At 40.1% G+C, this 15,648-nt stretch overlaps 1 protein-coding gene across 1 annotated transcript in view; it reads left to right on the top strand.

The window, feature by feature from the left end:
- The window catches only part of LOC124555878 (delta(14)-sterol reductase LBR-like), a 147,418-nt gene extending 134,399 nt beyond the window's left edge, over positions 1-13,019 (top strand). Inside the window, exons 15-18 of the mRNA XM_047129940.1 lie at positions 6,257-6,555; positions 10,747-10,991; positions 11,074-11,291; positions 12,889-13,019. Coding sequence (XP_046985896.1) covers positions 6,257-6,555; positions 10,747-10,991; positions 11,074-11,291; positions 12,889-13,019 — 893 coding nt within the window. The remainder of the gene's footprint in view (positions 1-6,256; positions 6,556-10,746; positions 10,992-11,073; positions 11,292-12,888) is intronic.
- Positions 13,020-15,648: the final 2,629 nt, after the last annotated feature.

Below are 15,648 nucleotides of genomic sequence, written 5' to 3'. Positions count from 1 at the left end.
CTACATATGTATGTATTTATTTGGTTTAGGTAAAGAATGAGATGTGGAACATGTAATGTGGGGGGTCAAATTTTAGTTAGTAGGACGAATTATCTGAAATTTTGTTTGTCATATTGGGAAATAGTGAGGGTCTACTACAAATTCCATTTTGTACAGCAAACTTGAACTGGAAGAAGGATATTACTGACAGATGCTCAAACAGTCAAGTTTGGCTACTTTTGCTCTTTGTGTAATTACTAGTCTTGGAAACAAACGAATCAGCCTCTTGACATAGTCTGCATTTTTCCACTTAATAAAGTCTTGCAGAACAATTGTCTGGTGTAACTCGTCACTTACAAAGAAAGTATTGAGTGCACAAAAATATATGGTGTTTATCTGCAGTTGTATAGATACCTCATCAAGGAGTCAGTCATTTTAGCTGCACCATCACAGTACATACATTCACTAATGAAATTCGTCTCTCATAATTTTTCACAATTTGAGAAGAATAGTGATGTCCACACCTATATTGCTAGATGAAAATATGACTTTTATTGGCCATTGTTAAAGCTGTCAGTGGCTCACAAGTTCAAGATGAGCAATAGAAAGTTTGGTCATTTGCCTGATAACATAAAATGTCTGACAAGTAGCACAGCAAGTTTTAAACCTAACTTAAAATAATTTCTCGTGGAGAACTGTTCCTATTCTGTGGACTAATGTCTATTAAAAGCTTTTAAGTATAGTTACCTGAATAGGACTAAAATATAATATGTTCATTAATGTTAACATTAATCATGTATATGTATCCTGTAAAATGATTAATTCCAAATAATTTCAGCGGAAGATATCACTGAAATGATCTATGGAACATGTAAGCAACTAAACCACCCATTATGTTGCTTGAATCTGCTGGTTGCTTCTGATGCCAGTTGTAGAGGAGTCAAGATGGCTCTAGTATTTATTGATGTTGTTACAGGTTGCAGAGGTGTTGCAGTATGGCTGCCAGGGCACTACATACATAGAGCCAAGTGGGTTGGCTGTCAGTGCTTGCTTAGCTCAGCATGCAGCAGCAAGTGGCAGCCAGGATACAGAGTTGGCAGGCCAGAGAGACACACCGTTGTGTAGAAGCCAAGTCAGTTCCTTGCTGGTCACGTAGAGCTGGGGGGGGGGGGGGGCGGTCAGGCCCAAGTAAGGGGCAGAAATAAAGCCCTCCACACCAATCAGGGCCTTATTACTGAACACACACTAATATCTCAACAGACAGGCAACAGGCACATCATGGCAACAAACTGTGAAATAATCCAGTCACACCGTTTGATGCATATGTGTGACCAGCAAGCAGTGTGTGGGGGGCCCAATGTAGAAGGCACCCAATCGTGTTTTCGAACCAAGGACCCCCGACATAGGATGCAGCAGCCTGAGGATGGAAGCATTCAGTATTAGAGTGCCCACATGCAGGGCAGGCAGCAACTCAGCAGTAAGTCAGGTGCAGATGGTACCTAAGCATAGGCTGTGAACCATCTACCCTCTGGTGCATGCCTTTGAGTTGGTTCAAGTCAGCCAGCAGATGGCTTCTGATAGAAAGTACCATTGCAGCTCCTGGCAGCATCAGGACCAGGTGTACCTCAGACCTGCAGCTAGTGGAGGCAGTGTCTTGTTGTAGTTGGGCTGGATGACCCACATCAGGTCAATGACTGGCATGGAGTACTTCTCAGAGCTGGAGTGGATGGTACTTACAGCAGCTTGTCCCGCACTGTTGTGACAGGACATCATTTTTGACTGCATAGACCACAGAAGTGGTGCAGTGCTGGGTTCAGACATGAAGTAAACCACGCCACTACTGCAACAATCTGGCCCTTGTACTACGTGGCGTTGACAATGTACCAGCCTCGGCAGGAGACAGAGAGTCTAGTCATGTGGGGGGGGGGGGGGGGGGGGGTCAGGCCCAAGTAAGGATTGAACATCGTTTGTGATCAGAATATTTATTGAACAATGTATGGTTGAAAGAGCAATTAAATCAATTCAGAAAAAATTACTTGTGAGCTTACAACACCGTTACACTGATCCAAATTGTACTGTTAAAAACACAGGAAACCGAAAATGTTGTACATCGTAATGAAAATTTATGTTCAAAGACAACAAATAAGCTTTTCACTTAACTATGACATTTATGGAAGCAAATACTTTCAAAAACCAACTTCACAGAAGCGAAGCAGTTGTTGCAGTTCCTTGAGAATTCATTGCTTATCACTAAGTTTCTGTTCCTATAATGAGATACCATGTAATTATGGGGACACACAAATTTTTATTAGTACAAGCTTAAGTGACAGAAGAACGATGAAAAAATTTAATACAGTATCGGTGCTTCAAAGCAACAGCTACAACAAGAAGAATTTGTATAACAAACAATTTAGCAATTCACCTGATCGTATTTTCTGACAGCCAGTTACTGATTTACAGTTGCTTGGTATCACAGAATGTTGTACAAGACTACTGACCAAAGGAATGAAAACTTAATAAAACCATGACCTTAAAAATTTACATTCAGTTTCCCAAACACACACACACACACACATATATATATATATATATATATATATATATATATATATATATATATATATATATATTAACTGCTGGTATTGTCTGGCAAGAAAAATGACCTTTAAGTTTAGGAAATAATCAAATCATAAACTTAACCCGTTGACCATGAAACTAAACACAATATGGCTATCAGCATAATTACACACCCACATACCAGTAGAAAGGGGCAGAAATAAAGCCCTCCACACCAATCAGGGCCTTATTGCTGAACACACACTAATATCTCAACAAAGAGATAAAAAGATTCGCTTACCGACCGCAATTCAGTTTCAAAACGGCACATCTGGCATAACAGTAGCAAGGGAACACCACATAGGACAGAAAATCGACAACATTTGAATGGATGCACACAACTGGGAAACAAATTTCGATTACATTCACAGACAGTATCTTAAATACCAAGAAATTGGCACGAATCCTTTTCCCCAAAATTAACAAGTTAACTAGCAAGCATCAAAGCCACTCACAGCAGTGAATGAGGTAACTTATGCCAAAGTCCACAAAGCTGTCGTATATAACAAGGTAAAAACACAGTATGTTATAATTATAGAAAATTGCTGGTACAATAAGCAGTTGGTACAAACACATGAAGGTCTCTTGAACTCACATTCAACGTACCTATGACCAGAGCTTAAGCAAACAGGAAGATTGAACTGGTATTTTTGTATTTCTAATTGCCGTGAAGGTGGGTAAGGCACATAAGCAGACAGGCGACGCACTAGGAAAGACATTGGAAAGGAACATTTTGCAAATCTCACACAGTCCCCAAATTCATTCAACAGGCTTAAATACCAAACTTCTGCAGTAGGAGTAGCTTCAGCCGCCTCTTGTTCTCCGGAGCCTGTAGGATTTAAGCTTATTGTCGGACATGTGATGCCAAGTCCAGTTGTCCAACAGAGAAATCACACAGCCCAAATCACAACACACTGTGCCTGAAGAGCCCTTCCTTCTCCGTCACCTGCCTCTGTCTGACTCACTCCTCACACTGCCACTTGATTATGTCAATACGGCACACACTTCGCTACAGGTAAAGATGGCATGGGGCAGATGTACCATGACCTATCAACACGGTATGGATCAGACTATTTTTGTGTTTATTTTAATGTCCAAATTTTGTAAATCTTACATGAAAGTATTGCAATTTTAATGCACACTTTCTCTTGTATAATTATAGGTTTCATATCAATATAAGAAATTCAGCAACTGGATCATATCTCGAATCAGTACACACAGCACAATCTTATCAAATAGGTAAAACAGTTGTTTGATTTTTGGAGAAAAATTCAATGGTACACCACTTTTAACAGTTACTTATTATAAACCCATTATCAGATTTTGCAGACATATGAGAATAATGTCATCTCATTTTTAGGTGTCATAAAAAATTCAGAAACTGTTTACATGTTACAAATGTGAATCTTCATCTAACAAACATGTGATCTTGTGCACATTTCAACACTGTCACATCATATTAATATTTACAAACTCAACAAATGTGAAATAGTGTTACATTTCCCATAGTGCATGTTCTTTTCTACGTATTATACAAAAGGACAATTTAGAAAATGACAACTTCTGTTGGTTAATGTGAAAAGTATGTATTACGTGGGGCTGTCTTATTAAGGAACTGTCTTTAGCTCTTTGCGAGAGAGTCGTCGTCTTTTTCTTTTGTCTTTATCTCGTACCTACACAGGGTTGGCGTGGTTATCAGATTTGGCATTGCTACGAGGTTGGCTGGATGCCCTTCATGTTGCCACAAAATTTTCCTGTCATTTTTATCAAGGCTTGCATTTATATACATTGCATGCAAGGAAATCTCTTGTGAAAATGCAGGAATTGTAGATGTGTACTACTTGATTATTGGCAGTGTTATACATACCTAAGGGCTGCACACAGCCACACTTCTTTTCAACATGTAGATATATTTCTTATCAAAACAGCTTTCGTAACTATTTGGAAATCCAGTAATGTTTGATAATTTAATAGATAAACATATAAGGATGTCTTAACTAGTTACAATGAAGGCATACCTTGGTTAACAATATTTCAGTTGCTGAACGAGGTAGCACTCTCTTTCTCCATCCTTCCCCAGTGTGAACTTGGACCTGATCTGTAATTGTCAGTAGGACAATATATAGTGCTGCTTTCTACAACTAGACTCTCACTTTTTAAAGCACTTTATATTCAAAGTTAATGATCATGTGTTTGCCATTTTTTGTGCTTATGTCAACATATCCAAGAATTAAAGAAATGAGGGTGTGCTGAAAAGTAATACCTCTGAATTTTCATGTTAAAATTTAAAGCTGTTTAAATAAAGCAAACTTTATTAACATTCTACATCTTTGTTCTTCATGTCCTCTGCTGCTAGAGGTCTCTGAATTTTAACTTAAAACATGATGGTGTATAACAAAGCTGCTGGTACGTGAGAAACAGCGTGCTGTAATAAAGGTTCGAATTCAAAGCTTTTGTCTGCACATGAAACACCCTTTCCTTTAGCAAGACAATGCCAGACCACATATGAGCATTGCAGTGTCTGCAACAGTCCGACACACTGCATTCACTGTCATTGATCATTCTCCATCCAGTCCCAACTTGGTCCCATCTGATTTTCATCTGTTTTTCATCTGTTTGCAAAACTTAAAGAACACCTTCGAGGACTTCGATTTGATAATGATGAAGCAATGCAAGAATACGTGAGATTGTGGCTCCATCAACAATGTTAAACATTATACAGTGACAGTATCAACAAACTAGTCTCCTGTTGTTGGGGAAAAGCTTTTGTCGCCAGGGTGACTATGTTGTGAATTAAATATGTAGACGCAAAGAATACTGATGTAGAATATTAACATCATTTGTTTTATTTAAAATCTTTTAAGAATTTTCACATAAAACCCCTCACAGCCGTGCCTTGCCACCCGCCCCTCACAGCTGTGCCTCGCCACCCGCCCCTCACAGCTGTGCCTCGCCACCCGCCCCTCACAGCCGCGCCTCGCCACCCGCCCCTCACAGCCGCGCCTCGCCACCCGCCCCTCACAGCCGCGCCTCGCCACCCGCCCCTCACAGCCGCGCCTCGCCACCCGCCCCTCACAGCCGCGCCTCGCCACCCGCCCCTCACAGCCACGCCTCGCCACCCGCCCCTCACAGCCGCCCCTCACCACCCGACCCTCGCTACCCGCCCCCCACAGCTGCGCCTCGCCACCCACTCCTCACAGCTGCGCCTCGCCACCCACCCCTCACAGCCGCGCCTCATCACCTACCCCCTCCCCTTCCCTCTCCGTTATGCCTTGCCACGTGCCCCCTCCTCTCCCCTCCCCTCTCCGCTATGCTTCACCACATGCCCCTCCTCTTTCCCTACCTGCTATTACTTGCCACCTGCCCAATCCCAGACACATCTCTGTACCCATCCCAGTTGGTGGCCATAGCAAGGGGATTGTGGGGTAGTTGTGTCGGGGAGGGGACTGTTGGGGTGGTGTATTTAACAGTGAGTACTTGTTCTTGATCAGTCATTGAGGGATTTTTCTTAATTCTGGTTGTGATTTTCTCCCTGGTTTGTAATATGAAGCCTGTTGTAATGACTACCATATAAATATTGCAATTGTAAATTTCGTGGAGTAAATTTAATTAATGTTCTCAAGGAACATAAAGTTATCTCTTTCTATATTTTGTTCCACAGGAATTTTCGCAGCCCTGTTTGCACTGGTTCTAATTTCATCAGTGTGCTACTTCAAAAGGGAAGTTGCTGACATTGTAGTCAGTGTGTATAGTGAGGCTGCAGTTTCAGCAATGCTTGTGGGAATTGTATTTTCTCTAATTCTGTACAGAAGAGGTGGTAAATTGCCTATCTCCTATCTTAATCCATATGGATCAAAAGGCTTTATGTGGTATGACTTCTGGATGGGACGAGAAGTTACTCCTCGTATTGGAAAATTCAATGTAAAGCTCATCCTTCATCGATTTTCCATAATTATTGTGGTAAGTAAATATTATTTTTGCAGCAAATGTGATACTATAACTTCATTATGAGATCATTTCTGTGTATGTGACGTAAAGAAATTAAAAGGCAAACAGAAAAGCATCAACTTCATGCCAAGGTGACCCACCTCTGGCCAATGCGGTTTATCCCCAGTGACAAGATAAATCTTGATTGTAGGTATATGTTTTGATCTTGTTAATTGAATAAATTATCTTCAACATTTGTTCTGGTACCATGATGTACGTGTAAAGAAATTTGCACAGTACTTCAAAATGGGATTAACATCATATCTATGTTTGTGTCAACTTTTATTGTCGTTTGAGGGAGGTGTGGGATCAGGATCTCCAGAAAGGTCCCAGCTTAATGTTCCTACTCTGAAGAGTGTTGTGTGTCCTGTCTAAATATGGAATCTGACTCCAAATATCTTGTATCTGTTGAATAAAAATAAATGTCATGTTCAACAAATATGATAAAATAAATATTAACATTATATTATGGGTGCCTGGGCATGGCCTATGATTCTGTAGACTATAGCCCAGCTGCATGGCTGAACCTGTGTGAGCTATTTGCCTACGCTGGCTGCAGATGCCTGTTTGCCCATATGTTGGTTGAATAGTGTCTGGACAAATTAGAGCACAATAATACGCACAAAAACACTTACAGGCACTAGAAAATATACTGTTAACAGTAAAGGAAATCTATGGATTGAAATAAGAACCACAAAATATCTTTATTTACTTTAAAGCTGTTGCATTACATGGCACTTCAGCAAAATATAACAAAGTTTATGTCACACTTATGAATACCATCTCATTTCTGGAACTTATTCAAAGTCTTTCATGTCTCTGTCCATACATATTTCCCTGTTGTAGAATGCTTCAGTATTACCTGATTGGAATTTTTGCTGTGGTGAAAGTTCATGTGGTATGGTAAGCGTATTATACCATCTTCCTGTTATGGTGTTAGAACTTCTAGGATTCATTAAGCTGCTATCCAAAGCCAGCTGGAACATCCACAGCTTATCTGTGGGTTCCTGAGGACACACGCACAGTAGCAGTCACTGACAGAAAGTCCTGTGCTACATCATTTCCACTTTGTGTAGATCACCTCCTTCCAAATTTCAGGGATACCAGCTGCTTTGCTTCTCATTAATGAAACTGAGCTATTACACTGTTGCCAAAAAGAGAATTGTCATACTTAACTTCACAAGCTGCATCAGTAAAGGGCTCTCATGCAAAGTGGACACCTTAAAACAAACATCAGAGGGCACACACAGTTGTACAGACAAGTGATTTCGAACTGACCATAATTATGAATCTTGTGGACATGGATTTGTCGTATGGTGTCATTTTAGTTTGAACATGGTATGTTATTTGTTGAATGAATGTGTTGATCACACCAAGTGACCACAACTTAAGATGACCACCATTTTGTTTGCATGACCATAATGGCAGTATAGTATTAGTTCAATTCTGAAACATTGCAGCTGGTGCAGATGTGTTTGATGGTTGAACATTGTCTTACTGCAAACTGCATTGGTAATATGTGTTGTCCACATAGGCATTGTCACCAGAATGGTTGAGGAGTCTTGGTTTAACATATCCGATTGTGATGGCCACATATGAATGAAATGCTGCCGCAGTGATTGCAATCCTGCAAATGATGTGGGACATCACTGGATGCAACTTGAGTTCTCGTTTTGTACATCTCAAGTGCAATCTAAAGAATAACTAGTAAATCAACTATTTTTTTGAAGTAGAAGACTTACACCTCCAGCAGACAACTCAGGAGCCTGTATTTCAACAGGACAAGGCTTGGATTCTTATAATGAGAAATGTGGAAGCCATACTAGAAGAAAGATGTGTACCACTCCTTCTCTGGTTTGCACATTTGCGTGACATGTCACCCCTGAACATGTATGGAATGTGGTTGGTTGGTGACCTTTTGTGGTTTTCTAAGACTGGTGGAACTTCACGGAGTAGAGTACAAACTCTGAGTAAGGAGGTTCCTCAGTATCCAGGTGCTGTTTTGTGCAATGTCAAAGTGTTTAGAAGCATCACTGGGAAGCTTGATGTCGTACTAAATTCAACAACCCCGAGTTTATGTACAGTTGTGTTACCTTAGAGATTTATCTTCTACTATCAGTTTTAGTGTAATGTAATCATATTGCCATAGCAGTTTTATCATCTTCAATAAATAATCATCAAGATATTTCTTTATTTATGAGCCAAACCAGCAAAGTATTTTATTCTTTTTTCTGGCAATCAAATCTTCATATTGCCACAATTGTACCACAGATTGCTCATCTCTTACGTAATGTTTTATTCCAGTATTTTAAGTGCTATATTTAAAACTATTTTATCTTTTGAGATATGAGTGCTATCTGCTCTGTATTACACACATTTTTCTTGCATTGTCATATCGCAGTCAGTTTATCCTCACAATTGTTCAGTTAGTAGTGGTTTGCTTCATTGCCTTTTGTCAGCGGTGGACTTCCTGATATTTTTTTGCATTTGGTCTTCAACTCCACATTTTCCAATCTCTAAGTATTATAAAAATGTGTGTGTGTGGGGGGGGAGGGGGGTCCATTTGTGTTTTCCCCATCTCCTCCTGAACCAGTGGACCAATCCAACTGAACTTGGTACACATGTCTTTTACTGTCAGGCAACAATTGCAGTGAATGTAAGACCCATAGTTCAGGTGATACAACGTGGCGATCAGTGAGGTGGGTGAAAAAGAGCTGCATCATTCATGAAGTTTTAATGCATTTATTCTTTAGTGCTAAGACACTCCTACAGTTGAGTCAACTTGAGGAAATCCCTGACAACTGGCACCGCTTTTGACATCTTTCAATCGTGAAGCGGAGACGGCTGCAGGCAAAAATTGTAGCCATCTACAAAGCTATGAAGAGGCATTGTCATAGAGACTGTTACAAAATCACTTTGTAGACACGTGAAGCAGCAGTGACCAGCGTACAGAAACTGTTCGGGATCGTGTTCCTTAATCTGGATACTGTTCCTACAAATTTGTACATCGTGCATATTTCTTTACATGACTGTTTGATAATTTACAAAGCGTTTTCATGAATACATAGTAATAAATTTTTTAAAAATACTGTACTTCAAACACAGCTCATTTTTTGTATTCATTTCTAATAGAAAATTGGCAAAATGAATACCCGAGCAATGCAGCTAGGTTTCTCAGCTAGTTTTAGAAATAAAGAAAATTGATTAGTGTAGAGACACTTCTCTATATGATTCATACCTAGAAAAGAGCAAACAAAATTCTCAAAGTAGTTAGGGTTTTAGGATGTCAATGTGGACTGTGATGTGAGAATTAGTAGAAAAATCCTTTAGCATAGTAACCCAGATTCCACACCTTGATTGACCCTCATAGTCTAAGTCCACCATTCAGTCACCTGGCCTGCTGATACCTATTTATATGCCGTGGGCTCAACATTCCAGAACTATGCTAAACAGTCTCCAAGCAGCTTTTTTTTTACTTTAATTTCACATGCCGCCATATCACGTGTCACAACATCGATTACAGTGATGTCTAGTAGTTTGCCAGCCAGAGTGGCCGAGTGGTTCTAGGCGCTACAGTCTGGAACCGCGCGACAGCTATGGTCACAGGTTCGAATCCTGCCTCGGTCATGGATGTGTGTGATGTCCTTAGGTTAGTTAGGTTTAAGTAGTTCTAAGTTCTAGGGGACTGATGATGACCTCAAAAGTTAAGTCCCATAGTGCTCAGAGCCATTTGAATGATTTGATGTCTAGTAGTTTCTGTAGTGGCAAGAGAATCTATACATTCTTGTCCAGCCTTGATTGGGCATGTATATTGTAACAATTACTATTTGTGTTCTACAGCTGTTGCTCACATTTGTATTTATTTTGTGTTTAACTTAACACTACACATTTTGAACATGTTCTCCTCATGGAGAGGCTGTTCGGAGAGTGGGAGGAATTTGCCAGAAGTCGATGGCTAGTGGTATCTGCTGTTGTTGTTGTTTTGATTATCTTGACATATCACTTCTGACATTTACATAATTACCTGTAGGCTATGTGTGCATGCCTTATAATGTTAGCTGTAGGGTTAATGCCTTCATCATCTGTGAATAAATAATTAATGTAATGCTGTAATTACATTAGTAACAGAAATTGTTTAATTAGCTGTTTTTGTTTGTGTTTCAGATTGCACTGAACATGTTGATTGCCATAAAAGCATATTTGCAGGGAGTGGAAGAAGAAATATTAAGATCTGTTATAATATCTACAATATTGCAGTCGTTATATTCTTTACACTTTATTTTTCATGAAGACCTGTATCTGTATTCCTTCCTAGCTATCTCAGAAGGTGTTGGATACATGATAGCAGTGGGACTTATGACATTTCCATTCATATTGACATTCACTACAAAAGCTATCTTGGACTATAGGTTAGTCTCTTACATATATTAATTGCTGTTGACATCTCTCTACTTACTGAAGAAGAAAAAATTTTTTTATCTTGTTTCACAGATTAAAGGCATCACTGACAGAAATGTATATTGTACTGTGTTCCTATACAATTGGACAAATATTATTACAGTCGAGCAGCCACAGGAAAATGCTCTCTCTAAAAAATCCAGTCACCTCAGTTTGGAGGGTGAATGTGCTGCCTAAATGGAGTGCTGCTGTTCAGATCAGAGCATATATGGGAGAGATCATTATATACTGGGCTTTGGCTTTGGTTGCTGGTAAGTCTTATGTCCAGTTTTCAGCAATGTTACTGTAACTAGAGGACCAGATTCATGTATGAGTGATAAAACACTACTGGTTAATCTGTCATGATTTGTTGTTTTTGTGAATATAGTCGCCATTGTTCTTAATACGAAAATTAGAACTCATTCTTTTAACACCTATAACTACAATGGTGTGCAAAACTTTAGGGTGAAAGTAACTTTTGCATGATGTGTTACTGCCAAGTAACATAGGTCGATGAAACATCGACCACACATAGAATGAACTCCTACAGTATAGTACAAAAGGTAACTGAAAGACAGACAAACAGAAATGACACTTTTATTGAAAGTCACCACGATTTATAATGGTCTGCTGGACATAAGGAAAGATGGGATGTGGTTCTTAATAGGGTGTGTGATCACCACAGATGGCAATGAATGTTCTGCAATGTGCTCCCATGCTGGCCACATGGTTGGTAGGGAGTTCTTGTGGTAGAGCATTCCATTCCTCCACCACCACAGTTGACAACTGTTGGATGTGCTATAATACATCTCCCCAATGCATCCCACATACATTCGATGGAATTTAAGTCAGAGGAATAGGCAGGCCAGTCCTTTCATTGAGTATCCTCTCGTTCAAGAGCTGTCCCACCGTCACAGTTCAATGTGATCACACTTTGTCATCCATAAAAATGAAGTCAGTGCCAAATGTACCCTGAAAATATGCACTTTGGGAAGGAGTACAGTGTCACAATGTTGACTGGTGGGTGTACTGTGTTCAATGATTGGCAGGTCACTGCACCCATGCAACATTATGACTCACTGCACAACACATGGACCATCAAAATGACCATGTTCAACAATGTTCCTGGGTGCATTGCGTGTTCCCACCTTTCACCAGATGAGGATACGCCCAGCTTTGTCGAACATTATGACTTTTGTTAAAAGTGTTGGGAGGCATGTTGTTGCATGGACGTACTGACCTCAAAATCTTTGAACATGGTACATTTATCAGTCAGCATTGTTGTGATGCTGTGCTCTTTCCCCATGTGCACCTTTTCTGGGTTCATTTCACCCTGTCTTTGTTTTTATGGATGACAGTGTGTGACTATATTGAACTGTGCAGGTGGAGTAGTTCTTGGAATGAGAGGATATTTAGCAAATATCGCTCTGCCACAATAATTCTTTACCAACCTTTTGCCAGTACATTGCAGAGTATGCATTGCCATCCATGATGATCACATACCTTATTAAGAACCATTTTCCATCTTTCCTAATGTCCAGAGGACCATTATAAATCATGGTGACTTCTGTGTGATTATTGTCTTTGAATCAAAGTGTCATTTTTGTTCTTCTCATTGTGTGTCTTTCCGTTACCTTCTATACTGTACTGTAGCAGTTCCTTCTATCGAGCTATGTTATTTGGCAGTGACACATTGTGTGAAAGTTACTTTCATCCTTAAGTTTTGCACTCCAGTGAATTTTCAAGATTTTTGTGCAAATTTTTGTATGTTCCTGATCGCATTCTGCTAGATGGCCAAGGATGTTAGTGAGGTCTGTTGTGTGTCTTGTTCCAATAGTTTATGTTTGTGATTGTATTGTTGGCTGTCAGTGTTGCAAACTATAACAGGAGTTCCTGCAGCCTATATTACTTACGATAATGCACTGATGGGAAAACCAGATGTAGCTGCCATATTTGATAGGGAAAACTCCTGCTGCTTCAGTAAAGAGGTTCCTTTGTGACAGTTGTGTACAAACCCTACAAAAGAAATGACAAATTGGTGCTCTTTATTGTGCCCAAAAAACTGAGATACTAGATCTCGGACATAGTCAAACCACGGAGCTTTGAACAGAGTTTGTGCCTCACTGTGCCAAGTGTCTACAGTTAGAATCTTGGGCTAGGTAAAATTTCCTCTGCCAGGCAAACTGTTGTAGTTAAAAATGTGTTAATGACAGAGATTGCTTATGGTTAACCCTGATAATAACTATTGAAGGGCAAGCCACTGGCCAGCAAATCAACCCTGAACATTTATGACATGAGCAGTCATCCGTCCAGAACACTTTTTAACAATGCAGTGGCACCATATACGAGGGAGTTCTTTTTATTTTGGGAATTCAGGTTCATCTGTTATGCAAACAACTGTTTTCAAATTCCCAAATATGTTTCAACATCTTTGTGCTATCATCAGTGTGTACTTTTATTCAGTTCTTATTTTCTATTTTGTTGGGTTTTGTAGAACTCTGTTCACATTATTATATGCTGGTAGCTGGCTATCTGTAAAGTTATTTTAGTAGTTTTTGTCCTCATCTGCATTCTCATCTGTTGTGGAAGTATACACAGAAGCACAGTACAGGTTTCTGAGTAACTTCCCTCACAAGTTAGACTTTTGAACTTCACAAACCAGTGTTTATGTTGGTGTTGTGTCTGATTCCTGTCGATGTTCATGTTAAAAAGAACAGTTCTTTTTATAATAGGTGGACATGAATTCCTGTAATTTAGTCTGCAAACACAGTTATTGCTGGAACTTCAAAACTAAATGATTATTTGTCTTGTTCATTTACGAATGAAGTGTTTCCAGAACTGCCAAAAATGATGATGAAGACACGTATTCCATATTTGGCTTGAGGCAGCTTAATGTTTTGCAAAGGTAGCACACACCCTACAAGTCATCGATTTTACTCCTCTTTCACACATTTGTAGGACATAGATCGGTGTAGCAAATGATGCTCAATATGATGTGCTCCTCCTGCATTTTCAAGAAGTCGAAGGTCATAGTTTTAGGAGCCTATTGAACACCATTTGAGAATGCCAGCTGTTGAGCAACAATATTTGCACAATCAGGAACTGTGGATTTAAGGCAGCAGGCTAGAAGTCTCCTAGAGTTATGTTTGAGGCTTGTCATCCCCCCCTCCAAATCTTCCACCAAACGCTTATATCACTACAATGAGTAGTTTCTTCAAGAAGGAACTGTAATGATATCCCCCTAATCCCTCTCCCACTCCCTCACTCTCTTGTGGCCTTGCAACTCTTTTCTGAGAAAACCTGTGGCGAGCATGGGGTCTCGAGTCACTGCATTATTTTTTTCCTTTCCAGCGTTGCAGTCTTACTTTCTGACTATATCTTTTCTCGTACTCTGTCTGTAGACAGATTGCCTATTGACAACCTAGCTTGTCGCAGGACATTGATTATGGCTTTTCCCATTTTACTTATTTATTTTCAACCACTTACTTTCATTAAGTCCCCACATCCAGGTCTGTTCTCCACCTTTTCTAATATTGTTAGAGACATGTAGGCCATGCAAGGAACCTGACTACGCAGGGAATGCACTATTGAGGCCTGAGATATTACCTCTCTGTAAGTGCTGAGGAACAGGTGCCTGTCTGGTGGTATCAGGACTCTGGGCAGTGGCCGTCAGTCTGGCAATTGCTCTGGCTTCGCGATACTTGTGGGGAGAGCCCTTTCTAGGTTGTTTATGCAGTATCATGACAAATATCTCACACAGTGGAAATACGACAGTCATCTGCCAGTGGCTGTGGGGTAACAACTAATGTCCGCCTGTTCTGCGATCTGTGTTAATTTCCATGAAATGCATTTCAGTTATGATCATCTCCAGTCCTTTGAGGATACCATGCCCTCTGTCAGAACCCCAGAGCATCTGGATGGGTTTACATGCTGGTTAACACAGATACTGTCAGTGAGTGAACCAGCCCGGGTGGAGGTAAGTGGTGGAGGGTAGTACTATGTTGGTGGAGGGTAGTACTACTTCATCATCTCGATCTCTGTCTCTTCAATGCACCTACCCACATTTGTGTTGCCCATGACACTTCTTTGTCTATTAAACTTACGATCTCTTCCCTCAATCTCATGGCATCACTGCAATTGATGTTATACCTCAGTCTTTATGACAGTGATCACTTTTGCCAATCCAAATGCTGTATGGGCAGAATAATAAAGAAGCATTAAGTGGGTGTGATCTTCCACACACCAGCCAAGATGGCAGCTCTTCCCGGATCTGTGAAAGATGATCTGCTTTTACGAACTTATGAAATTCCTTGTCAGTATGTTAAAAGTTGCATAGAACAAACAATATGCTCTGTACAAGAATGTTGCATCAAACACAAGCTATATATCCGCTTTCTACAGCCCAACAAAGCTGCAATGCCTGAACATTGTATTTCCATTGGCCATTGCATGAATTATGGGAAAGTCAAGATACTGTTCACAGCCTCATTCTATTGGGATTCAGTGATCAAGAAATCTGTCGAAATACAATTAGCAGACAATATGCTCAGCTGAGGAGATAGTTCGCACCTCGGCAAATAACAGAAACTACTCATTTCATGTCTGCGCTCTCAGAAAAATTATTGTTCT

The sequence above is a fragment of the Schistocerca americana genome, chromosome X (genome assembly GCF_021461395.2).
Source record: "Schistocerca americana isolate TAMUIC-IGC-003095 chromosome X, iqSchAmer2.1, whole genome shotgun sequence".
NCBI lineage: Eukaryota > Metazoa > Arthropoda > Insecta > Orthoptera > Acrididae > Schistocerca > Schistocerca americana.
The sequence above is the reverse complement of the archived record's forward strand: the minus strand, read 5'-3'. Positions and strand labels throughout refer to the sequence as shown.